This window comes from Panulirus ornatus, chromosome 20 (genome assembly GCF_036320965.1).
Source record: "Panulirus ornatus isolate Po-2019 chromosome 20, ASM3632096v1, whole genome shotgun sequence".
Lineage (NCBI taxonomy): Eukaryota > Metazoa > Arthropoda > Malacostraca > Decapoda > Palinuridae > Panulirus > Panulirus ornatus.
The window spans coordinates 58,574,964-58,602,020 of NC_092243.1; the positions used below are offsets into that span (position 1 = coordinate 58,574,964).

At 38.9% G+C, this 27,057-nt stretch overlaps 1 protein-coding gene across 6 annotated transcripts in view; it reads left to right on the top strand.

Annotated features, from left to right (window-relative positions):
- The first annotated feature begins 1,424 nt into the window (after window positions 1–1,424).
- Window positions 1,425–27,057, top strand: part of LOC139756044 (nucleoside diphosphate kinase 6-like) — a 47,610-nt gene continuing 21,977 nt past the window's right edge. The window contains exons 1-2 of one of the 6 annotated variants that reach the window (XM_071675020.1): window positions 1,425–1,495; window positions 19,347–19,494. In XM_071675020.1, coding sequence (XP_071531121.1) covers window positions 19,414–19,494 — 81 coding nt within the window. In that variant the 5' untranslated portion in view covers window positions 1,425–1,495; window positions 19,347–19,413. The other 5 variants (XM_071675018.1, XM_071675016.1, XM_071675017.1 and 2 more) reach the window with 5 other exon arrangements.

Below are 27,057 nucleotides of genomic sequence, written 5' to 3' on the forward strand. Positions count from 1 at the left end.
TATGTATAATAGTCAGTCATCTCTTGCCATCCACTTTCATTTTTACCCACACCACAGTAGAAATCACTTCCTTACAACTTTGCTTTAGCTCATGACCTCTCACCAACCCCTGACTTTTCTCTCAAGACATTTCAGAACCATTCTACTCATTTACCCTAAGTTTTGTTTCACTCAGAAAACATCCAGGTTTCTTTCTTCAGACATACTACCCCTCTCTCCTCTCTTCTCACCTTTGTTCCATTTACACGCCTGAGCCTTTTAGGAGGACGAGCACACCCCATATGTCTCCTGTTATTTCATTTAGAAATGAAGATACAAGGGGATGGGGGTTCCAGCCTCTTGTTATCACTTAAAATTGAAGCAGATACGAATTAGCAAAATTTTTTCGCAAAATCCATTAATAGCACTGACCTGGAACTTGATTTCTTACCATGGGGAAATGAAACACGATAAGTTCCCAAGTGCACTTTCGTGTAATATTCACATTATCAGGGGAGATACAAGAAAGAAATATGTCAGTTGATAAACAATGAAACGTAGCTAGGACGCCATTTGGTAAACAAGTGACTGTCTAAGACGGACAACGAGCGTATCAAACTTATGTGGACCAGAAAGGGAATTGTTTACAAATCTTATCAACAATAAAGCTATCCAATTTGTATAGACCTCTAATGTTAAGGTTATAATTCTTTGTGTAATAAAGATTCAATTATATTTCTCGTGGTACTAGAGTTAGAGTTAATAACTGAGATGGCCTTACTCCAGTCGATACAGTTATCATAGTTTTTAACGTGATTAAACAAGGCATTTGATTCTTGTCCTGTTCTTATACTATATTTATGTTGCTTAAGTCTAACAGAAAGATCCTTACCAGTCTGCCCGACATAAAACTTATCACAATTTCTACATGGCACTTTATAGATGCATCAAGGAGAATCTTTTATTTCTCTCTTTTAATAAGTTTACTTCCCATGTTGCTTGAATCCTTTAATGTAAATGTTGCCTTTAGCAACAATACTATAAAGAATATCTTAATCAGCTCATCAGAAAGTTCTGTTTGAGGAATGAAGCCACTGTTCCTGCCACGCTGTTGCCAAAAGAATTACTGCATCTTATTGAATGATTCCATGTCACGATAGCATTATGCTGTATTTCATAGTACAAATGATTTTTTTCTTGTATAAATCTTTCTATAACCTAGAAACTTTTTCATTATCCGAACATATTCATGTCCTAAGGTATTTGAATAATACGTTTACTGAAAATGCCTAACCACAGTAATTAAGATATGATTAGTACCATGACTGGAAGAACTTGTGATACCGTTAAGAAGATGTCTGATGTGTGGTATATGTCAAAATGACCCATCACGAGACTGCTGGTTATGACCTGTCGTTACTCGGCCACGCCCACCACCAGCCAACACGACGTCAACCAGTTCAGTTTTCCTCAGACCTCAGAAGCGTCAGGACTTATACCACAGGGCATACTACAGGTTGAGTGTATTAATAGTTTTAGACGTAATGAAACTCTGAAGCGCAGGTGCATAAGAAGACAGTACTAACTTTATTGAGATTATATTAATTTAGATTTCTATAATTGCGACACCACAGTGTACGACCGTTAATGCAGGGTACAAAGAGGTTATGATTTTCTTTATGTCCACATCACGGGAAGATTATCGTGAGTGACTACTTAAAAGAAATCAAGTGAACTGAGTATATACTTAAAGAATATAGCACTTGAAAAATATAGCAAAAATATGACCCTACAAAGAAGCAATGTTATGAATTATTTGTGCTTTGAAAATTCGCTCCCCGGCTTATAAAATGGTAGGTAAGGAATAACCTTTTATTTTTTGTCTTCGTGGCATAAAACAAATGATTGTTATTTGTTATGATTTGAACAAGGCGCGGGAAGCGGTGAGGAGGGACGGGAAGACGTGAGCTCTTTTTGTGTTAGGTTGCTACAATGTGATTGGCTAACAGGTCATATTCCGTTTTGCTGTGATTGGCTTATACGCCTTCATTAGTTTTTGTAATTCTATATATATATATATATATATATATATATATATATATATATATATATATATATATATATATATATATATATGTTTTCTTTTCTTTCAAACTATTCGCCATTTCCCGCATTAGCGAGGTAGCGTTAAGAACAGAGGACTGGGCCTTTGAGGGACTACCCTCACCTGGCCCAGTTCTCTGTTCCTTCTTTTGGAAAATCAAAAAAAAAAAAAAAAAACGAGAGGGGAGGATTTCCAGCCCCCCCGCTCCCTCCCCTTTTAGTCGCCTTCTACGACACGCAGGGAATACGTGGGAAGTATTCTTTCTCCCCTATTCCCAGGGATATATATATATATATATATATATATATATATATATATATATATATATATATATATATATATCTCATCTTTCATACTATTCGCCATTTCCCGCATTAGCGAGGCAGCTTTAAGAACAGAGGACTGAGCCTTTGAGGGAATATAGAAAGTTAAGAGTAGATGTGAATAACAGCAAGGTTATTAGGAACAGTAGGGTTGAGGGTCAAGTCAATTGGGAGGTGAGTTTGAATGGAGAAAAACTGGAGGAAGTAAAGTGTTTTAGATATCTGGGAGTGGATCTGGCAGCGGATGGAACCATGGAAGCGGAAGTGGATCATAGGGTGGGGGAGGGGGCGAAAATTCTGGGAGCCTTGAAGAATGTGTGGAAGTCGAGAACATTATCTCGGAAAGCAAAAATGGGTATGTTTGAAGGAATAGTGGTTCCAACAATGTTGTATGGTTGCGAGGCGTGGGCTATGGATAGAGTTGTGCGCAGGAGGATGGATGTGCTGGAAATGAGATGTTTGAGGACAATGTGTGGTGTGAGGTGGTTTGATCGAGTAAGTAACGTAAGGGTAAGAGAGATGTGTGGAAATAAAAAGAGCGTGGTTGAGAGAGCAGAAGAGGGTGTTTTGAAGTGGTTTGGGCACATGGAGAGAATGAGTGAGGAAAGGTTGACCAAGAGGATATATGTGTCGGAGGTGGAGGGAACGAGGAGAAGAGGGAGACCAAATTGGAGGTGGAAAGATGGAGTGAAAAAGATTTTGTGTGATCGGGGCCTGAACATGCAGGAGGGTGAAAGGAGGGCAAGGAATAGAGTGAATTGGAGCGATGTGGTATACCGGGGTTGACGTGCTGTCATTGGATTGAATCAGGGCATGTGAAGCGTCTGGGGTAAACCATGGAAAGCCGTGTAGGTATGTATATTTGCGTGTGTGGACGTATGTATATACATGTGTATGGGGGTGGGTTGGGCCATTTCTTTCGTCTGTTTCCTTGCGCTACCTCGCAAACGCGGGAGACAGCGAAAAAAAAAAAAAAAAAAAAAAATATATATATATATATATATATATATATATATATATATATATATATATATAACTGAGATCAGATACATTGGATGTCAGCGGTGTGAAATGGAAAACTCGGAAGGGTTGGCACCAATGAAATGGTGATAATGTTTGCCGTCGGGTAATCTTTTCCTTTTTCCAAACACGATTTTTGCTTTTGTATTTTTCTTTAGCTATGTAAGGCTACAAAAGTCACAGTCATGGCGAATAAGCATAGAGGATGTAGTTTTCGGGAAAATGGTGACGTCAGGTTCCCATATTTTTTTGTAAATATTCTTTTTTATTGAGTTATAAAGAATTATAAGTCAAATATTAAACATAATATATCCAGAAAAAATTTATACTGAATGTAATGTAAGAAGGCGACAGAGACTAGTTGTCCTATATCACAAAAATGTTCTTATCAATTCTCTTTGCTTTGGAACTTTGTACAGTGGAATAATTTTTGTCTAGCAGAAGTCCAGATAAGACTGACTACGTCATGGAGGGATGAATAGAAGTATTTATGGACAATCTGTAAATTTTAGTACTTGTGGGGCAAATTATTGGTGAATATTGACATGTGAGGTGGAAGCTCGGAAGAATAGCAGTGGGAATGAACACTTCGGGAAGGTTTGTAACTTTTGTGTCGGATACTTCGGGAGGGTTTGCAGCTTTGGGTTGCATAATACGGAAAGGTTGATAGCACTGGGATTGACAGTTATGTAGGGTTGGCAGCAATGTTATGGCCACCGGAAGAATTGGTAGCTATCTATAAAATGAAACGTTTGACATCTTTAATTCACTCGCCGGATGTAGAAATAGTAATTAAAGATGATAACCTCCAATCTCATTGTTCTATACCTATGGGATAAAGATAATTGTTACTAATTTGGAGCACCGCTTTTTCAACTAAAACATTAGGAAGGCGCAGGGATTCAAGGGTTGGCGTTAAGGTGAAGAGGAAGAAATATTGTGATTGGCTGAAATGTATTACGTTGTTTTACTGTGATTGGCTGAAAGGGTATATTTTCTTCGGTGCCATTGGTGTACGCTTGCTTGCTCATTTTTATGCTTAATATATATATATACATTCTTGATATAATGGACGTTCGGCATTAACAGACACCCCCTTACCATTAAATCGAGGGGTTAATGTAATATACATGCATTACACTAGTCCTCTACCACTCACCTTAAGTGATACATATATAGGAAATCCTATTTGAACCATTCAGATGCACATCATCCACTCTGCTCCTTTTTTATTGCAAGGCTTTCACCTCCTATCTGTGTTCACCATGCCTTTCTCTTTTGCTCCATACATCCATGTTCCAAACACCATTCAGAATACTCTCTTCATCTTGCTGGAAATCCTCCCCTCTCTCTTTTTTTTCTAATTTTCCAAAAGAAGGAGCAGAGAAGGGGGCCAGGTGAGGATATTCCCTCAAAGGCCCAGTCCTTTGTTCTTAACGCTACCTTGCTGACGCGGGAAATGGCGAATAGTATGAAAAAAAAAATTATTATTATTATTATAGAATACTACTTCTGTTACTGTTAATAATAATAATAATAATAATAATAATAATAATAAATACAACATATCCATGTTACCTATTGCATTGGGTCGAAACATTTTAATGAATAGGAATAGGTATTAGGTAGAAGTAGTAGGTTGAAATATTAGGTAAGAGCCTCTGAAAAAAATGTACTAGAGTTGTCCTCTGCTAGTGGTCTGTTAAGCATGAGGTGTTAGTCTAAGAAGTGGCACTGGAGTTCAGCAGTTATGGATATGCCATGGCCATCCCCTAAGGGAGTTCCCAAAGGGATTAGGCATCAGAGATATAGATATATGGATAGATATATGTTATCAGACTCCACCTGTTTACAGTTACATTACAAGTGAGGAGTTACTTTGTGTGGTTTTATCATTGTCAGCAGATGGAAAAAGTGCTGGGTCTTCTAGGAATTTCTCACCATAGAGTTCATCATTTCTGTGTTGATTAGAGTGCAGCCCAGAAGCTGCTCGAGTCCCATAAAAGGGGTCCTGGAATTGTATAACTTTTCCAAAAAATTGAACAGAGAAGGGGGCCAAGTAAGGATATTTCCTCTAAGACTTAGTCCTCTGTTCTCAGTGCTCCCTCGCAAGTGCAGGAAATGGTGAATATGTATTAAATATATATATATATATATATATATATGTGTATGTGTATATATATATGTATATATATATATATATATATATATATATATATGTATATGTATGTATATATATATATATATATTTATCCCTGGGGATAGGGGAGAAAGAATACTTCCCACGTATTCCCTGCGTGTCGTAGAAGGCGACTAAAAGGGGAGGGAGCGGGGGGCTGGAAATCCTCCCCTCTCGTTTTTTTTTTAGTTTTCCAAAAGAAGGAACAGAGAATTGGGCCAGGTGAGGGTATTCCCTCAAGGCCCAGTCCTCTGTTCTTAACGCTACCTCGCTAATGCGGGAAATGGCGAATAGTTTGAAAGAAAGAAAAGAAAGAATATATATATATATATATATATATATATATATATATATATATATATATATATATATATATATATATCCCTAGGGATAGGGGAGAAAGAATACTTCTCACGTATTCCCTGCGTGTCGTAGAAGGCGACTAAAAGGGGAGGGAGCGGGAGGCTGGAAATCCTCCCCTCTCGTTTTTTTTTTTTTAATTTTCCAAAAGAAGGAACAGAGAAGGGGGCCAGGTGAGGGTATTCCCTCAAAGGCCCAGTCCTCTGTTCTTAACGCTACCTCGCTAATGCGGGAAATGGCCGAATAGTTTGAAATATATATATATAAATATATATATATATATATATATATATATATATATATATATATATATATATATATATATATATATATATATATATAATCAGCGTTAGTCAAAACGGCGGAATACAAAGATTGCAACTCAGAAGGGGGATGGCACAATGGTGACGTCAGGTTCCAGTATTTTTGTTTGTGAATATTTCTTATTCTTTCTTGGTTATAAAGAACCATAAGTTATATATTAAACATAAAATATCCAGAGAAATTTATACTGAATGTAATGTAAGAAGGCGACAGAGATTAGTTGTCTTTTATCACAAAAATGTTCTAATCAATTGTCTTCGCTTTGGAAGCTTTGTACTATGGAATAATTTTTGTCTAGCAGAAGTACGGATAAGATTGACTACATCATGGAGGGATAAATAGGAGTATTTACGGACAATCTGCAAATTTTAGCAGTTGTGGGGCAAATTATATGTAAATATTGGCATAGTGAGGTGGAAGCTTGGAAGAGTTAGTAGCGGTGGCATAGACACTTCGGGAGGGTTTGTAGCTTTGGGTTGGACACTTCGGGAGGGTTTGCAGCTTTGGATTGGACACCTCAGAAAGGTTGATAGCAATGGGATGGACAGTTCGGAAGGGTTGGCAGCAATGGTGTGGACACCGAAAGAATTGCGATACCTATAAAATGAAACCTTTGGCATCATTAATTCAACTCGCCGGATGTAGAAATAGTAATTACAGATGTTAACCTCCAATTTTATTTTTTTACACCTATGGAATAAAGATAACTTACTAATTTGGAGCACCGCTTTTTCATCTAAGATATGAAGGTGCGGGATTCAAGGATTGGCGGTAAGGTGGGAAGGAAGAAATATTTTGATTGGCTGAAATGTATTACGTTGCTTTACTGTGATTGGCTAAAAGTGTATATTTTGATTCGTTGTCATTGACTTACGCGCTTGCTCGTTTTTACACTTGTTTTTAATATATATATATATATATATATATATATATATATATATATATATATATATATATATATATATATATATATATATATAACGATCAGCGTTACAGTTAAAATGGCGAATACAAAAATTGAAACTCAGAAGGGGTGGCGCTTGTGGTACAATGAAAAGTTTACCGGTCAGTCGGTCGTGTAGTCTTTTCTTTTCCTGACAGGCTTTATCATTTCTTTATGGCATTTATTATGGAAGGGTGCAGCCGTCATAGTCATGGCTAAACAAGATGGATCTTCTTAGCGGACGCAAGGATAAGCTGAAAATCGTGACGTCACGTTTCAGTATTATTATTTTATGGCTGATAGAATTGGGTACGTAGACGTATGTGACCTGAGGCTCAATAAAACACTGTAATGAAGTCAACAAAATTATGCCATTATTCTAAGGGCAAAAGGATAGTTAGCTAACAAAGCAGTGGAGATCTGCAACGTGGTTTGTAGAGCAATGTAACCTCTTAAAGTTTAATTTTCAGTACTACGAAATAGTTGTATGGAAACAATATCTTTGGGGACGCGGACGCAATGCAAGTCAATAGTGTGAACAGATTATGGCAGTAGTGAGAGATTTTTATGAAATGTGAAGGATAAATACTTCGGAAGGTTTGGTGGTAGGTGGAAAGTTTGGGTGTCGAAGCAGTGCGTGTAGTGTGACATTTTCCAAAGAAAGGAAATGACACAGATGGTTGACAACAGTGGGTTGACACTTTGGAAGGGTTGGCACAGCGGGCTGACACTTTGGAAGGGTTGGCACAGCGGGTTGACACTTTGGAAGGGTTGGCAAGCGGGTTGACATTTTGGAAGGGTTGGCACAGCAGGTTGACACTTTGGAAGGGTTGGCAGCAGTGGGTTTACACTGGAAGGGTTGGCAGCAGTCGATGGCCACTTCAAAAATCTAGACAGCAAATTTGGAAATATGTAAGGGTTTTTAGAGGACAACATTGAAGGACTAGCATATTTTTTGTATGAAAATACTATGAAAATGTGCATGACTTTCGACAGTAGGAAAAAGAGATATATAAAACGAGAGTATGATTTCTGAAGGTTTTATTATGAAATGCTGCATATGATCAACATGCTACCACTTAGCTATGACACATCAGGTTGATGTGAATTTTCTCAAGCACAAACATCTTGAAGGCTTGACCTTAGTTTACAGAATTCATAACCGCCTTACAGACATTATCCTTCAAATATTGCTTTTCCTGACACGAAAACTTAAGTTTATAGTAAATATAAAGGTAAAAGACGAAGTCAGTTCGTACTCGAGGTACTGAATATATGACCTTTATGAAGGATACGAAATAGTTGACAGACGATGTACGTTGTGTAAACACGTAATCCTAATATAATATCTTTCAAAATTCATAAGAGAATATGAAGAAAGTAATTCAGAGACAAAATACAATTATTGTGAAACTATGATACGTATCATCAAAGAACACAGTAGTGAGTGACATACGACACTGGTTTTAAAATGATGTAATGATAGAGTTATATTTACTCTACCACAAAAATACTTTATTGTGACCATAACTGAAGTTCGTGTTTTGTTGGCGGAAAGTGATTTTTTACCTGATATAAGATGATACTTTTATATGCTTCCAGAAATGTCACTTCCTATTTACTTTGAAAGAAATCTTAATTTGTAGCGCTACAATTATGATAGACTACCACTAGGAATAATCAATGAAAGTATTCATAAACAAGACGGAACTTTTACGCTAGTGGGGCAAATATTTTTGTGTTCACAGTGCGGGTGGACATTTCCAAAGGGTATACAGTACTGGTATGAACACTTTGAAAGGGTTGGCAGCACTAGGATTAACACTTAGGAAGGGTTGGCAGCAATGGGATGGACACTTTGGAAGGGTTGGTAGCAATGGGATGGACACTTTGAAAGGGTTGGCGGCAATGGGATGGATACATTGGAAGGGTTGGCAGCATTGGGATGACCACTTCGGTTGGGTTGGCAGAATTGTGTTGGGCACCTCGGGGCAAATGTTTTAGTGGCTTTGAGGTGATGTGTTACCTCGCCTATGGTGACAACCTCTGCTAGTTGTCCATTTACTGGGTCATAAGTTCCTTCACTATCAACATGTAGTTAAGTCGCCTACCGACAAACGCCCTTGCTAGTAGATTATAAAATCACAAAAAAAAAAAGCACAGCCGTAGATGTAGGTAGACCTTCCTGCACGTCCCATCACTAATTGGGAATCTATAGAGGCAATTTGGCAGGCCCATAACATAGCGGTAGCATTCCCGCCTGTAGCACAGGGGTCCCGGGTTCGATCCTGGCTGATGGAGGTTTGGATGTTCTATGAAGGTGCGCGTTCCTAAGCACTTTGTTTCATATATATATATATATATATATATATATATATATACATATAAGATACTAATTTTTTCATTAAATTCATAATTGAAACCATATACAAAATCATTACCACGGTAATGTTTATATGTAAAATAAGATTGAATGTAATTCTACATAAATAGTTACATATGTATAAATCTAACATTTTCGGTCAAATGTTGTTTATTTTGGCAAAATACGTAGATGAAGATGCCAACATATTTTACAGCGAATAGATATACAAAAGCCTTTCCAATGTGGTCCTCATTGTACAATCAAAGTTATTTATGGTACAGAGTCTTTAACCATAAACAGAGTACAACAGATATTTGAGATCGATATTCAACAAAATCATTTAATAGTTAAGTACTGTTAAAGAGATGAGCGCAGAGGAATGAAAAACAAGTCACAAAAGCATTAAGAGCATTATCGCCTGATTTACTACGAGTTGCCAACTCCTTAGATCTGTCGCTTTCCGTAGAGATCAAGCGCCTAAATTTCGTATTTAGTGCGTTTTTCGGCGCCTTTTTTTTTTTTTTTTTATCATTTAGCGCCAAACTTAGTGTTATTTCAACATGTGAGGAAATTCAAACATTAATGTAATTTTGTTAAGTTTAATCGAAATTACTAAAATAACAAGAAAAAGCATTCAAATATTACACTAATTCATGTTTCATCTAAATGAACAAGTTCGAAATTTTTTTTTGAACAGGTTCAGTTCGGGTGTATTCCGCGGGCTCCCCTTCCTCGAGTACCCTGCACATTACAGGTTCAGTCGTACTCTCGTTAGTGGCAAACCCAAGAGACATTTTCGTGGACCATGGAGGACAGTAACATTGGTGGTTGTGTGTGTGCAGGCCATTACATTTAACAAACACAACAACGAGTAAGCAATTTACTTAACATTTTAGAGCAGAGTGGTTGAAAGACCACAAATATGAAAAGTGAAAATTGAAAGACTGCAAAACAGCTAAACACAAGAATGTTGAAGAGCTTTTCAGTACTCAGACAATCCACAATTCATTTTGTAAAAGTGAGTAATGCACGGTAGACTGATTGAAATTCATAACTATTCATTGCAGAACTGTTCATAACGTGATGTTGATCATCTCAGTGAGCTGGGCAAAGCACAGTTTGCAGACAGTAAAGGATGCAAGAATTTCAAGGTTGGAGTGTAGTACAGTTGTGTTCAATGTGATTGCTATGCATTTTACAGTGACTTGAAAAGTGATATAGACAATCAGAAGCTTAGCCTCTTAATTGATGAGTAAGAAATGACATTACGGTATCTAAACTATTGGGTATCACTATGCGGTTCTGTTCTGAAAGTAAGAAGATTGTAGTGACTTTCTTAGACCTTGTTGAGCTGACTACAATGCTAATGGTATATGTGTTGCCATCAAGAAGTCCTTGAAAAATGATGAGTTGGAGTTACAAAACCTTGTTGCAATTGGCACCGACATTGCTTCTGTGATGACAAATGTTAACAGTGGATTATATGTTGAATTCAACTTAGAAGTTCCTCATCTGATCCTGATTAAGTGTGTGTCATTTTCGACAGCAAGCTGTGTCTCATGCTGCAGTAGTGTCTCCAGAGGAACATGGATTTTATGCTAAGAGAGACCTATAATTGGTTCTCCCACTCTGCCTTTCGCCAATCAAGGTACAGGGAGATCCTTTCTTTAACATATGATGGTCAAGCTTCATTGAAACCAATACAGCTAAGCCAGACTCGATGGCTATCAAATGAATCAGTAAGTGTCAGTATACTGCAGCAGAGTTAATCTGAAGACTCTCATTGAAATGGCAAGAAATGGTGAAAGATGTTACACAACTCGGATCCCCTATGACATGTATTGTGACAAGGAAAACTATGCCTTCCTGGTATTCCTGAAGCATATTCTTAGAGAAGTTCGGCGTGTAAATGATTAATTTGAAGCGGAGGTACAGGATCCAACAAAGCGGCTAAGTGACCTTTACTCACAGATTTCATAAGTTCTAAGGTCCTCATCCCGGGAAGGCAGAAAATTAAAGGAAGGTGTTCAGTAGAGAACTACTTAGACCTCACATCCGTACTTGGGGTACTAGTTTAAAAAGATGGCACGATGTAAGTTTCCTGGTGAAAAGGTTATTCGAGGAAGAGGCAAACAGTTTGTAGTGTTGAAACAACTTCCTCAGCGTTTGCCAAGCAGTGCCCAAGTGTTACAGTCAATTGAATGCCTGCAACCTTTAAAGCCTAGAATACTGGAATTAGCAAAGATGTTTATGATAGCAAAGATATTCCCACACGCACTGAGGTCCAGTAGAGAAAGCTTCATCATGTATGTGGAAACAGAACACCTGCACCCTAGCACATTGGACCGAAATAGCCTCGTCAGGGACACAACAGACAATCCCTTCAGTAACCTCTCTGAGTTGACTTTGTGCTGATATGGCCTCACTCCAAAGCTGATGCAGGGCGTATCTTAGTCATATGAACATTGAGAATTCAAAGCTTCGAAATAGACCATCAAAAATTTGAATGCGATACTATCAAGTATGGACTAAGAAGAAATGGAAACTGCTGCAATGATTATAAACTGTCCAAGGAAGTGCTGAAAAAACATTTGGGTCTTTGAAAGCATACGAGTCATCACAACTGCAACCAGGACCTTCACACAGACCACCAGGACACCGAGGACGAAGAGACTGCGGCTTGGGAATGAGCAAATCTGGAATAATGGTGAGTGTTTTAGTGTTAAAGCAGTCAGTCGTATCTGTTATTGATGCTCTGGCACGTGAAAGAGCAGAAATGATAAGAAGAACATTTTTTTCACTGTCATTTTAGTAAGTTTACTTATTTTTAGCGATTTTCGGGAGAATCTAACGCCATACGAAATTTTGAGTTGGCAACTCTGATCATGTACCCAATAGAAACGATTTTACTGGTTTCTTAACTCATTTAGTGTGACACTGAGTGGAAGATCATTTCATAACGCTTTACTAGTTTAGGCTAATAACCTCTTATCATACATGAGCTGTTTATGGACCCATTTAACCTCATATCTTATGTGGCACTACCCTTTATGGTGTCATACATTTGTCCATATTTTAAGTTTCACTCTATTTTACTGGTACATACCATGCCAAGCTCGTGATGAATTGATCAAAGCCAATTTTAGTGATGGAAGGAAAGTTAAATATGTATCTTAAGTCATTTTGCATAATCTATATTGGACCCATGATCAAGTACATTTGAGATGATACTGAATCACTGCCGACACTGGAAATTTTCTAGTTTTCATATCGAAATCGTGGGCGTTACTGTAGAGAAATTCAAGTTTGTACTTTTCAGGTAATAATTCATAGCCTTACTGTCACCCGATGAAGACTTGATATTACGGTTACAGATGACTGATACAAGTTCATTTCCAGTACACGATACCTTGATGGAATCAACATTATTCAGTCGTTTCTTTGAGGGAAACAAAATCGACTTGGTTTTACATAAATGCCATTTCAATCATATGTTAACCATTCACTAACATTCTACACCCACAATCGGTTTTCCTTCAAAGACATTGTCTTTGGTTTCCCGTATCATCGATAGTTCGATTTTAACTTAAAAGTTAACTAGGGGCTTTATTACTCGAATTATGCCAATCTAATTTGACATATGAATTTGGTATAAAACCTAGTCAATTGGAGTACTTCATATATAGAGGTGTGACATTTTCTTACTTTGAACCCGGTGGGTTCGACTCAACCCAAACCAACTTGTGTTATTTTGCCGGCGACTCAGTTGGTCGGAGACCTCCAGCTGGTGGTAGGTATACCTGACGCTGACGCCACTGGTGGTGTCCCAGCTGACCTACACTCTTTCCTACATCACTGTAGTGTCTTATTCCCACCACGAGGACGCGACTAAGTCTTATCCACTATCAACAACGAAAAATTGTCAATGACAACGTGGTTTCGAACTGCACAATATATTCCAATGGAAATTTGATTGTAAAGTTCCGTATTGCTATTACTTCATACTACGTATTAGTCTTATACTATAATGTTAGTGTAGAGTTTAGATAGCACAATAGCAGTTGCGGAGCATGATTTGAAGCATTCCAATGTGTTAAATAGTACTAAATAAGACGTTATCATTCTAGTTTAGGGTCACCACATAATGACTTAAGATGAAATCAACAATGTTGTTTCTTGACGTAGAAAAAGCGATTTACACTAAGGTATAACTGTGATTTGGAGCTTTATCTTAGAATTTCGAAAATTGATAGAAGGGCAGTGATAAGGTAAAAAGTGTTATTAGTAAAAAATCCAAAGAAACTATGCACACCCAACCCATCTTCACCTAAGGGCTGATATTAACTTTACTGTTAAGTATTATAGTCGAGATGTACCAAAGATAATGTTATCTTCCCTATGCCATATTGTTGTATTCAGTTGGAGGAAGCATACACCTTAGGAAGTACCAAATTTAGTGAACAAACTTCCCAGCAACTGAATGGGAACTACACAACCACACTTATTAAACAGCACCACGGATACTGGAAATTTAGGTTAGGAGAGGAAATTTTTTTGTTAAAAGTAATGTTGATTGCTTAAAGCATTTACCATATAGCTAGTGTTTTATCATATTTCATCATGTCCTCTCTGTAGAGATTAATGATCCAAATAAAATTTCTTCATTCTAAATGACTTTGATTCATTTGATACTCTGCTTGTTAGGGTGACTAAGAGGGCAGGACCATGGTGCTAGAAACTTCTCATTTATTATTATTATTATGGTGCCCCTAAACAGGAAGGCGAATAATGAATTGTTTGGAATCAATATATGAGGAAAAATATGGATTTGATTAATATCGAAGCAGGTGATACACTTGTGAAGAAATATCAGTAACCTATAAAAACCTTCTGTAGGTGCAGATGTAATAGTGGATAGTTTTGATATAAGTGGTACAATGCACTGAAACCACAGCTCCCTATCCACATCTACACCCCACAGACCCTTCCATGGCTTACCCAAGATGCTTCACATGCCCTGGTTCAGTCCATTGACAGCATGTTGACCCCGGTATACAACATCGTTCCAGTTCACTCTGTTCCTTGCATACCTTTCACCCTCCTGTATGTTCAGGCCCCGAGTGCTCAAAATCTTTTCCACTCCATCCTTCCACCTCTAATTTGGTCTCCCACCTCTTGTTCCCTCCATATATATCCTCTTTGTCAATCTTTCCTCACTCATTCTCCATATTTCCAAACCATTTCAACAATACCCTCTTCTGCTCTCTCAAACACTCTTTATTTCCACACATTTCTCTTACTCTATCATTACTTGCTCGATCAAACCACCTCACACCACATATCGTCCTCAGACATTTCATTTCCAATACACCCACCCTCCTCTGTACAACCCTATCAATAGCCCATGCCTTGCTACCATATAACATTGTTGGAACTACTATTCCTTCAAACATACCCATTTTTGCTGTCCGAGACAACGTTCTCTCCCTCCACACACACTTCATCACTGCTGGAATCCTCACCCCCTCCCCCACCCTATGACTCACCTCTGCTTCCATTGTTTCATTTGCTGCTAAGTTAACTCCCAGATATCTATAACGTTTCAATTTTTCTCCAGTCAAACTTACCTCCCAATTAAATTGTTCCTTAACCCTACTGAACTTAATAACCTTGCTCTTATTCACATTTACTCTCAACTTCCAAATTCAGTAACCAACTTTTGCAGTTTCTCACTTGAATCAGCCACCAGAGCTTTAAACAAAAACTAACTCACTTTCCAGGCCCTCTCATCCCCAAGAGACTGCATATTCACCCATCTTTCCGAAACTCTTGCATTTACCTCCCCAACCACCCTCTCCGTAAACAAATTAAACAGCCATGAGGACATCACACACCTCTGCCACAGACCGACCTTAACTGGGAACCAATCACTCTCCTCTCTTCCTACTCGTATACGTGCCTAATATCCTTGGTAAAATCTTTCCACTGCTTCTAGCAGCTTATCTCGTACACCATATACTCTTAAGACCTTCTTCAAAGCATCTCAATCAAAGCTATTATATGCCTTCTCCAGATCCATAAATGCTATGTACAAATCCATCTGTTTTTCTGCTAATTTCTCACATAGATTCTTCATGGCAAACACCTGATCCACACATCCTCTACCACTTCTGAAACCACACTGCTCTGTACTTGCCTACACCCTCTCAATCAATACCCTCCTGTAAAATTTCCCGGGAATACTTGACAAACTTAAGACAAACTTTCAGACCAGCTGTTTAGTCTGTTTAGGCTTTCATGCAACCTGATGCAAGCCTCCACACTTATCTTCCTTCATGACTTGCATCATCTGCAAATTATTCAGGTAGGAATCCATACCATCAGACAAGTCATATACATAGATCAAGAAGAGTAATGATCCCAGAACAGAACCCTGTGGTGCTCTGCTTGTTACCTTGACCCAATTGGATAAGTCTTCTCTGACATGCACCCTGTGCTCACTTCCTCTGAGATAATCCTATTTCCATTGAAGGAGGTTCCCCTTTATTCTCACCTGATGCTCCAGCTTCCTAGTAAGCTTCCCATGTGGTGCTATATCAAATGCTTTTGGGCAGTCTAGATACAATCAACCCAGCCTTCCCCTTTTTCTAAGACAGAGTTTTGTGTTGAAAAAAAATGGTCATTGGAAATACCTGGTTTAAAAAGAGGGAAATACAAAAGCATATGTATGATGAGTAGGAGAGATGGTCAGTAGGCATCATTGGATTATTTATTGATTGATAGGCATGGATGTAAATGTGCTGAGAGTGGCATTTGGTGGGATATTTGATGACTGTCTTGTGGAGGTGAGGTTTACAAAAAAAAAGAGGAAATAATGTTGGGGAGAAAAGAGTGGTGAGAGTAAGTGAGCTTGGAAAAGAGACTTATGTGAAGAAGTACCAGGTGAGATTGAAAGCAGAAGGCAGAGGTGGGAATAAAGGAAGCAAAGGGAGTGAGTGAAGAATGGGAGGTATTTAGTGAAATAATAATGGCATATGCAAGAGATAAAAGTGGCATGTAAAAGGTGGGAGGTGGGTAGATTAGAAATGGTAGTGAGTCATGGGAGAAGTAAAGTTATTAATGAAAGAGAGAAGAGGGGCATTTGGGTTACAGGGAAGGAGTGCAAATGATTGGGAGATGCATAAGAAAAAGCAGCAGGAGATCAAGAGGAAGGTGCAGGGGTTGAAAAAGACAAATGAGGGTTGGGGTAAGTGAGTATTAGTATACTTGTGGGAGAAAAAGATGTTTTGGAAGGAAGTAAAGAATGTGTGAACATTGGTGAAGGTGAACATTGGTGAATTTTTGAAGATGAAGTGGCAGATGCAGGGTTTTTGCTTAGGGTGGTACATGAAGTGAGAGAGTCATAGAAGGTGGTTTAGTGAAGAAAGAAAAGATGGTGAAAGCCTTGCTTAAGATGAAATGTGGCAATTCGACTGGAGTGGGTAGTGTTATTCGGAATTTAAGAAACTGTATTGTTGATTGATTAGTAAGGATTTTCATTGTATGTATGGATCATGGTGAGGTGCCTGAGGATTGATGGAAGGCATGTATAATGCCATTGTATAAAGGCAAGGGGGATATAAGTGAGTGTTCAAAAGAGGGACTTGGATGTGATTGTGTTGAGGGGGGCAGTTGGTGGGATGTCAGACCATTACCAGGGGAAGGTGAGGTGAGGATGAAAATGTTTAGGTGTTTTTGGAAAAGAGGAAACAGTGTGAGTGAGAAGAGGTTGATGAGAGTAAATAATCTTGATAAAGATATGTAGATTGGGTGTAACAGGACAAATGGTGAGAGTAAACAAAGCAAAGGGAGTGGGTGAGTGATAGGCATTACTTAAGGAAGTAGTGCTGGCAAATTCAAGAGAAGTGTGTGGCATGCAGAGGATGGAAGGTTGAAGGTTGGCAGGCAAGAAAGGGTAGTGAGTGATGGAATGACAAAGTTAAGTGGCCAGTGAAAGAGGAAAGAGAGGTGTATGGATGGTGTTTACCGAGGAGTTCAACTGATGGAAGATGTACAAGAGAAAATGGCAGGAGGTCAAGAGGGAGGTTTAGGTGTTGAGGTAGGCAGGTGAGATAGGGTAGGGAAAGGAGTGCAAATCTTCGGAAGATTTGCAAGAAAGTGGCGGGAGGTCAAGAGGAAGGTGCACGGGTTGAAAGAGAGGGCAGGTGAGAGTTGGGGTGAATGATTATTAAACTTCAGGGAGAATAAGATGTTTTGGAAGGAGATTGATAGAGAAAAAAAAGGGAATGAATGAGAACATGAGTAAAATGGGCAAATGGGGGAGTGGTAACATGTAGTGGTGGGGTGAGATGGAGTATTTTGAATGATTGTTGAATGTGTCTATGATGATAGGATGGCAGATGTAAGGTGTATGAGTTGGGGAGATGTGTGAAGTGAGAGTCATGGAAAGTGGTTTAAAGAGAGAAGAGGTGGTGAAAACCTTGTGTGAAATGAAGAATGGCAATGCTACTGGAGTGGATGGTATTGCATTTCTTAAGACGCAATGACTAACTGTTGCAGATTGGTTGATCAGGATTTTCATTGTATGTATGGATCATGGTAAGGTACGTGAGGACTGGCAAAATGCTGTTTAGTGCCATTGTATAAAGGCAAAGGGGACATAGTTGAGTGTTCAAACTACAAAGGTATGTGTTGAGTGTACCTGGTAAATTGGATGGGACGTTGGTGATCAAGAGGGATAAGGCACGTTCAATGTGTCAGATTGAGAGAGAACAATGTGGTTTTAGGAGTAATAGAGGATGTGTGGATCAGGTGTTTGCTTGGAAGAATGTGTATGAGAAATACTTAGAGAAACAGAAGTATTTGTGTGAAGCATTTATGGATTTGGAAAAAGCATGTGATGGTGTTGATAGAGATGCTTTGTGGAAGCTCTTACAAATTTATGGTAGAAAAAATTTCTGAAGCAGTGAGTTTTTAGCAAGAGTATAAGACATGTTTTCGAGTTTGAAAAGAGGAGGGTGAGTGGTTCCAGGTGAAGGAAGGTTGGCCTTAGGAGTGTGTGATGTCACCATGCCTGTTTGATATGTTTAAGGATGAAGTGATGAGGGAGGTAAATGCAAGGGTCTTTGAGAGAGGAACAAATATGCAGTTTATAGGGGATAAGGGAGCCTGAGAAGTGAATCGGCTTTTGTTTGCTGATGACACAGTACTTGTGGCAGATTAAAGTGAGAAACTGCAGAAGTTGGTTACTGAGTTTGGGAGAGAGTGTGAAAGGAGGAAGTTAAGAGTAGTTGTTAATAAAAGTGAGATTATTAGATATATTAGGACAGAATGACAGAAATATGAAGTATGAATATATAAAGAATGAATTCAATAAAAAAGATTAATTCGAGAAGCCATTCAGCTGAAAGTGCACAGTTGAAGAATAACATTACTGGGGGGCCATAGTAGTAACTAGTTGATTCATAAACAAAGAGCTTAAGATCTAGTTAGGGTTGAATACTTCTACACTTTGGATAAGCACATGAGTGAAGTCTATCTACATGGTACAGGAAGTTTTACAGAGGAAATTTAGTGAATTAGGACCTCCTGATTTTGTCCTACAAAATCACTAAAGATCATAAACTTTGATAATTCAGGAAGCTTCAATGTTTACAATCATTTGATTAACTTTAAATTCAGAGGTGGGAATTCATGGATATATGCAGAACTAACTTTTCTGAAATGTAAGGTGCACTTATCATTTTCAGATCCAACAATCTAGATACTGTACACTCAATAAAGTTACTGAGAACTTTAGAGGAATATGGAAATGTGATGATGGCCATTAGAGGACCTCTTCAGCTGACTCTAGCTCTAATTAAGCCTGACGTCACTCGAGTGCCACATGTCTTGCAGGTACTGTAAATTGTTATTGCATATTTAGATTTTATTGCATATTTTTGAAATAGTATTTAGCAGTGGAAATTTAGGTTTTTGGCTAGAAACTGTAAATATTTTGGACAGCATAATACAGTATGACAGTTAAATGGAGGTAGATGATTGAATAAGAGGTTAAATGTATGTATTCCGAAAGCATGACTTCCAATTATTTATGTAGAATATTATTATTCTTTCTAAATGTCACATTATGGATTCCCATGATGTAGCGGTTAGCTTTCCTGACCCTGACACATTCACGGGCCGTCCCGGGTCAAGCACATAGGGTCAAATCCTGGTTGTGGCTGTCAGTCCACAGTCATCCCAGCTGTTTATCCATCCCTAGGGGGTTAGTCGATAGAGTGGATACCCGGCTTGGGGGGAGGCTATTTCATGTGTGGCGGGGCGGTGATGGGAATGGATGAAGGCAGCAAGTATGAATATATGTACATGTGTATATATGTATATGTCTGTGTGTGTATACATTAAAATGTATGTATATATGTGTGTGTGGGCGTTTATGTGTATACATGTGTATGTGGGTGGGTTGGGCCATTCCTCGTGTGTTTCCTTGTGCTACCTCGCTAACGTGGGAGATGGCGATTAAGTATAATAAGAAATATGATGTATATATATATTATATATATCATATATTATACTTAGTTGTTCCAACAATGTTGTATGGTTGCGAGGCATGGGCTATAGCTAGAGTTGTGCCGAGGAGGGTGGATGTATTGGAAATGAGATGTTTGAGGACAATATGTGGTGTGAGGTGGTTTGATTGAGTAAGTAATGAATGGGTAAGAGAGATGTGTGGTAATAAAAAGAGGGTGTTTTGAAATGGTTTGGTCACATAGAGAGAATGAGTGAGGAAAGATTGACAAAGAGGATATATGTGTCAGAGGTGGAGGGAATGATAGGTGGGAGACCAAATTGGAGATGGAAAGATGGAGTGAAAAAGATTCTGAGTGATGGGGGCCTGAACATGCAGGAGGGTGAAAGGCGTGCAAGGAATAGAGTGAATTGGAACGATGTGGTATACCGGGGTCGACGTGCTCTCAATTGATTGAACCAGGGCATGTGAAGTGTCTGGGGTAAACCATGGAAAGTTTTGTGGGGCCTGGATGTGGAAAGGGAGCTGTGGTTTCAGTGCATTATACATGACAGCTAGAGACTGAGTGTGAACGAGTGTGGCCTATGTTGTCGTTTCCTAGCGCTATCTCGCGCACATGTGGGGGGAGGGGGTTGTCATTTCATGTGTGGCAGGATGGCAACGGGAATGAATAAGGGCAGACAGTATGAATTATCTACATGTTTATGTATGTATATATCTGTGTGTGTATGTGTATGTATATGTATATGTTGAGATGTATAGGTATGTATATGTGCTGTGTGTGGACCTGTATGTACATACATGTGTGTGTGGGTGGGTTGGGCCATTCTTTCATCTGTTTCCTTGCGCTACCTCGCTAACTTTGGAGACAGCGACAAAGTTTAATGAATATGAATAGATATAAAAAATATTATACTTAAACGCTGTTTCCCTGCATCAGTGAGGTAGCACAAGGAAACAGACAGAGAGTGGCCCAACTACTCATATACACACACTCACACACACACATATATATATATATATATATATATATATATATATATATATATATATATATATATATATATATATATATATATATGGTGTGGGAGGCAAGTTGTTAGAAGCAGTGAAAAGTTTTTATCGAGGATGTAAGGCATGTGTACGTGTAGGAAGAGAGGAAAGTGATTGGTTCTCAGTGAATGTAGGTTTGCGGCAGGGGTGTGTGATGTCTCCATGGTTGTTTAATTTGTTTATGGATGGGGTTGTTAGGGAGGTGAATGCAAGAGTTTTGGAAAGAGGGGCAAGTATGAAGTCTGTTGGGGATGAGAGAGCTTGGGAAGTGAGTCAGTTGTTGTTCGCTGATGATACAGCGCTGGTGACTGATTCATGTGAGAAACTGCAGAAGCTGGTGACTGAGTTTGGTAAAGTGTGTGGAAGAAGAAAGTTAAGAGTAAATGTGAATAAGAGCAAGGTTATTAGGTACAGTAGGGTTGAGGGTCAAGTCAATTGGGAGGTGAGTTTGAATGGAGAAAAACTGGAGGAAGTGAAGTGTTTTAGATATCTGGGAGTGGATCTGGCAGCGGATGGAACCATGGAAGCGGAAGTGGATCATAGGGTGGGGGAGGGGGCGAAAATCTGGGAGCCTTGAAGAATGTGTGGAAGTCGAGAACATTATCTCGGAAAGCAAAAATGGGTATGTTTGAAGGAATAGTGGTTCCAACAATGTTGTATGGTTGCGAGGCGTGGGCTATGGATAGAGTTGTGCGCAGGAGGATGGATGTGCTGGAAATGAGATGTTTGAGGACAATGTGTGGTGTGAGGTGGTTTGATCGAGTAAGTAACGTAAGGGTAAGAGAGATGTGTGGAAATAAAAAGAGCATGGTTGAGAGAGCAGAAGAGGGTGTTTTGAAATGGTTTGGGCACATGGAGAGAATGAGTGAGGAAAGATTGACCAAGAGGATATATGTGTCGGAGGTGGAGGGAAAGAGGAGAAGAGGGAGACCAAATTGGAGGTGGAAAGATGGAGTGAAAAAGATTTTGTGTGATCGGGGCCTGAACATGCAGGAAGGTGAAAGGAGGGCAAGGAATAGAGTAAATTGGAGCAATGTGGTATACCGAGGTTGACGTGCTGTCAGTGGATTGAATCAAGGCATGTGAAACGTCTGGGGTAAACCATGGAAAGCTGTGTAGGTATGTATATTTGCGTGTGTGGACGTATGTATATACATGTGTATGGGGGGTGGGTTGGGCCATTTCTTTCGTCTGTTTCCTTGCGCTACCTCGCAAACACGGGAGACAGCGACAAAGTATAAAAAAAAAAAAAAAAAAAAAAAAAAAAAAAATATATATATATATATATATATATATATATATATTATCCCTGGGGATAGGGTATCCCTGGGGATAGGGTATCCCTGGGGATAGGGGAGAAAGAATACTTCCCACGTATTCCCTGCGTGTCGTAGAAGGCGACTAAAAGGGAAGGGAGCGGGGGGCTGGAAATCCTCCCCTCTCGTTTTTTTTTTTAATTTTCCAAAAGAAGGGACAGAGAAGGGGGCCATTTGAGGATATTCCCTCAAAGGTCCAGTCCTTTGTTCTTAACGCAACCTCGCTAATGTGGGAAATGGCAAATAGTATGAAAAAAAAAAATATATATATATATATATATATATATATATATATATATATATATATATATATATATTATCCCTGGGGATAGGGGAGAAAGAATACTTCCCACGTATTCCCTGCGTGTCGTAGAAGGCGACTAAAAGGGGAAGGAGCGGGGGGGCTGGAAATCCTCCCCTCTCGTTTTTTTTAATTTTTCCAAAAGAAGAAACAGAGGGGGCCAGGTGAAGATATTCCAAAAAAGGCCCAGTCCTCTGTTCTTAACGCTACCTCGCTGACGCGGGAAATGGCGAATAGTTTAAAAGAAAAAGAAAGATATATATATATATATATATATATATATATATATACACACATAAACGTCCATACATGCATATGTACATACATATTCATTTCATCGTATACCTACACAGACATATGATATATACACATGTACATATTCGTACTTGCTGCCTTCATCAATTCCCGTCGCCACCCTGCCACACATGGAAATAGAACCCTCCCCCACTCTCTCTCTCTCACAACCCCCATCTGCTCATACACACACAAATATGCATAAATGCCCAAATATGCACATATACATACATATACATATCAACATACACACACATATACATATATACTCCTGTACATATTCACCACACTTGCTTGCCTGCATAAATTCCTGTCGCTGTCCCTCCCCGCAGGAAACAGCATCGTCACCCCCTGTTTCAGTTAGGTAATGCCAGGGAAACAGACAAAAAAAAAAAAAAAGTCACATTTGTTTACACTCAATCTCTGTTTGTCATGTGTAATGCACGGAAACCACAGCTCCCTATCCACATCCAGGCCCCACAGACCTTTCTGTAGTTTACCCCAGATGTTTCACATGACCTGGTTCAGTCCATTGACAGCAAGTCGACCCTGATATACCACATCATTCCAATTCACTCTATTCCTTGCAAGCCTCTCACCCTCCTGTATGTTAAGGCACTGATTGTTCAAAATCTTTTTCACTCCATCCTTCTACCTCCAATTTGGTCTCCTGCTTCTCCTTGTTCCCTCCACCTCTGACACATATATCCTCTTTGTCAGCCTTTCCTCACTCATTCTCTCCACATGTCCAAACTACTTCAACACACCCTCTTCTGCTCTCTCACCCACACCCTTTTTATTACCACACATTTCTCTTACCCTTTCATTACTTACTCGATCAAACCACCTCACACCACGCATTGTCCTCAAACGTTTCATTTCCAACACATCAACCCTCCTCCATACAACCCTATCTATAGCCCATACCTGGCAACCATATAGCATTGTTTCAACTACTGTTCCTTCAAACATAACCATTTTTGCTCCGAGATAACATTCTCTCCTTGATTAGGGCCTCAACTGCTTGTGCTAAAAAAATATAAATATTTGTGAAGATTACATGGACCTGCCTCAAAAAGTGTCCTTTTCTGTGGAAAAATATCAGAACTTGATCATATTTATTGCATTTTAAACTTTACACCATTCATCATAGGTGGGACATACACACCTAGGTACTCCTTTTGTTCGCTTCATCTGGGGACCTATGCTATATGTTTAAAATTCATGAATCACCTGCCTCAGCCTCAAGGCAAAATATCCAGCCTTTGATACTTGCACTGGTTTCCCATGAACTGTTTGTAGACACTGCTGCCTAATTTTTTACCATTCACAAATGTGGTGTGAAATAAGCATGAATGACATCTGCACCCTTATAGTAATTACCTATTTATAATAACCTATTGTACAGGGAGAGAGTCTTACACTCATGGGGCCTCATTTCTTGAACATTCTCTACAAATGTACTTTCTAGATATATGTGTGCTGTCTGAATTTACCATCCCCTCTTTCATTCTGTTCCATGCATCCACCTGTCTTATGCTAGAAAAGTATTTCTTTACATCCTTTGTAAGAAGTTCTATTCTTAATTTCATGTTATGTTCTCATGTTGCTCTGTCCCTACATCTCTTGATGAACTATTCACTGTCCACTTTCTTAATTGTCTTAAAAACTTTAATCAGGCCGCCCCTCACTCTTCTGTCTTCCAAAGTGGGTAAATGTAAAGCCTCCAGCCTTTCTGTGTAACAGCTCTTTTAACCCTTTATCATCTACAGATGAGAATTCTCATCCTGTTAGCCCTATCTACGGATGGGTATTCTCATGCCCACTCTCCCGCTGCCATTCAAAGCTGGCGAGCAAAAATTGTAGTATTACACTGCCAAACACCCACAGAATGTACCTCATTATCGTTCAGTACCTAGCCATGCCTAAGGAGAGATGTATTTAGGCTTTGTCCTTCGGAGAAATCAAGCAGACCCTGCTACATTTAGGGCAAATTCCACCAGACGATGAGAGTGAAGATAATCATTCTGACTATGACCTGGATGAGCTGGATGATGATTTTGATCTAGATTCAAGAGAGTGTGATTCCAATGAAATGGACTCCTCCAGTATTGACATGTGAAGATGGTGTGTTGCCTTGTACTTGCAGATTGCACACTGTGAATGATGCAAGTCACAGCCCACTGTCTTCAACGTTGTTATCTAGGAATGAGGGTAGGACAGTTTTCCCGTTAGCTGGTATTTCTGATGATATAGGAATCATTGATGAAAGTGCTGAACTAGATTTCATGCTTTTTTTTTTGTAAAACAATGATAAAGCTTATTGAAAGAAGAACCAACCCCACCTTCTTACTTTAGTAAGTGGATGGATGTAACAGTAGGAGAACTATATCTTTTTAAGGCCTGTGAATGCCACAGGATAAAAAGAAGTTAGTTATTACTGGGCTACAGATCGACTGTTGCATAGTCCCATTTTGTCCAATGTGATGCCTAAGTCTCACTTGACGATGATCTGATCTTACAGGTGTTGAATTTTTTGTGACTGTATTTTGCTATTTACAAATTCCCTGGCAAAGATGAGACCAGGATAGTTACGCATGAAGGATATATTTAGTAAAGTGTTTTATCATCTCAAAAATGCATTTATTGATCAAAGTCTATTGTTATTCAAGGGATGCCTTGGATTTGGATAACGTATTCCAGGCATAAGACTTTGCTTTGGAATATAGAGTTTTACGTGACTGTGAGGCCGGGTATGTACTGTTAGATATGCTAGTATACACTGGAACACCCACAGTGATGCACTGTAATGATCCCCTTGGAACATCTTGGGGCTGTTCGTAGAAAGATGATGGAAGACAGTCTTTTTGTTGATAACTGAAACTCTAGACTACAGCTCTTCCACTTCCTACACTTAAGTAAAGTAGGAGTTTTTGGGAGTATGCCCAGCAGCAGAAAATGTTTCTTCAAATTTTTATCTCATTTCTCAGAGGGGAATGTTCTATCTTTCATTTCAATATTTTGACTATGAAATTGCATGATAAGCTCGATGTTCTCATGTTGGGGTCTCTACATAATCAACCCAGGGAACAGGGACAGAAGAACTGGAGAAAGCATAAAAAAAAAGCAGAGTATGAGGTTAGTGGACAAGGCCAGTGTATAAATTGGATTGGCTGATATAACTTGTAGAACTGTCAGGTGGTATTGCAAGTTTTCCATATATTGGACATAGTGATGGTGAGCTGATTTAAACTTTATGTAGTGAAAACTGTTCTGCGACATGAGTACAATGTGTGTCACCTCTAAATCATTAGGCAATTGTTTGAAAGATTTGGAGATGAGTTGCAGAGCACCATGTCAAAAAAACAGTAGGGATAGAAGTGACCTAGCAAGACTATCACATCAATATCAGCACTTTCTTGTTGTACTTCCATTGACAGCAAAAAATAAGCACCAGCAAAGAGATGCCTTGCATGCTCAAATGCAATATGAAAGCAACAGATGCGTAAGGATACAAGTTATAGATTGAATGTGCTGGGATTGTAGAAACTAATATCCTTTGGCAGGGTGTATGGAGTGAAAATGGAAATAATGAATGCAAGTTGTGGGAGGGTTTGGAAAGAGGAGTGGTATGGATGGGCATTACTGAAAATTAGCAGGGAAGAGGGAAAGAAGGATGTGCAATTGTGCTATCACTGAGAGTGTAGGAAGATGTTATTGAGCATAGATGGATAGAATCAGTAATAGTGTGAGTGAAGTGATTGATAGGAATTGTGAAGTATGCATAGGTATGTGTAAGTGTGCCTGTGAATATTAAGACTGAAAAATGGATGAAATAAAGCTCTTCTAGAGAAATTTGAATAACTATATAAATAGGTTTGAGGAGAGAAAAGGTGGTTGCCATGGGTGTTATGAAGGCAAAGGTAGGATGAGATGAAATTGGTAGGATATTTGATAAATGGGGA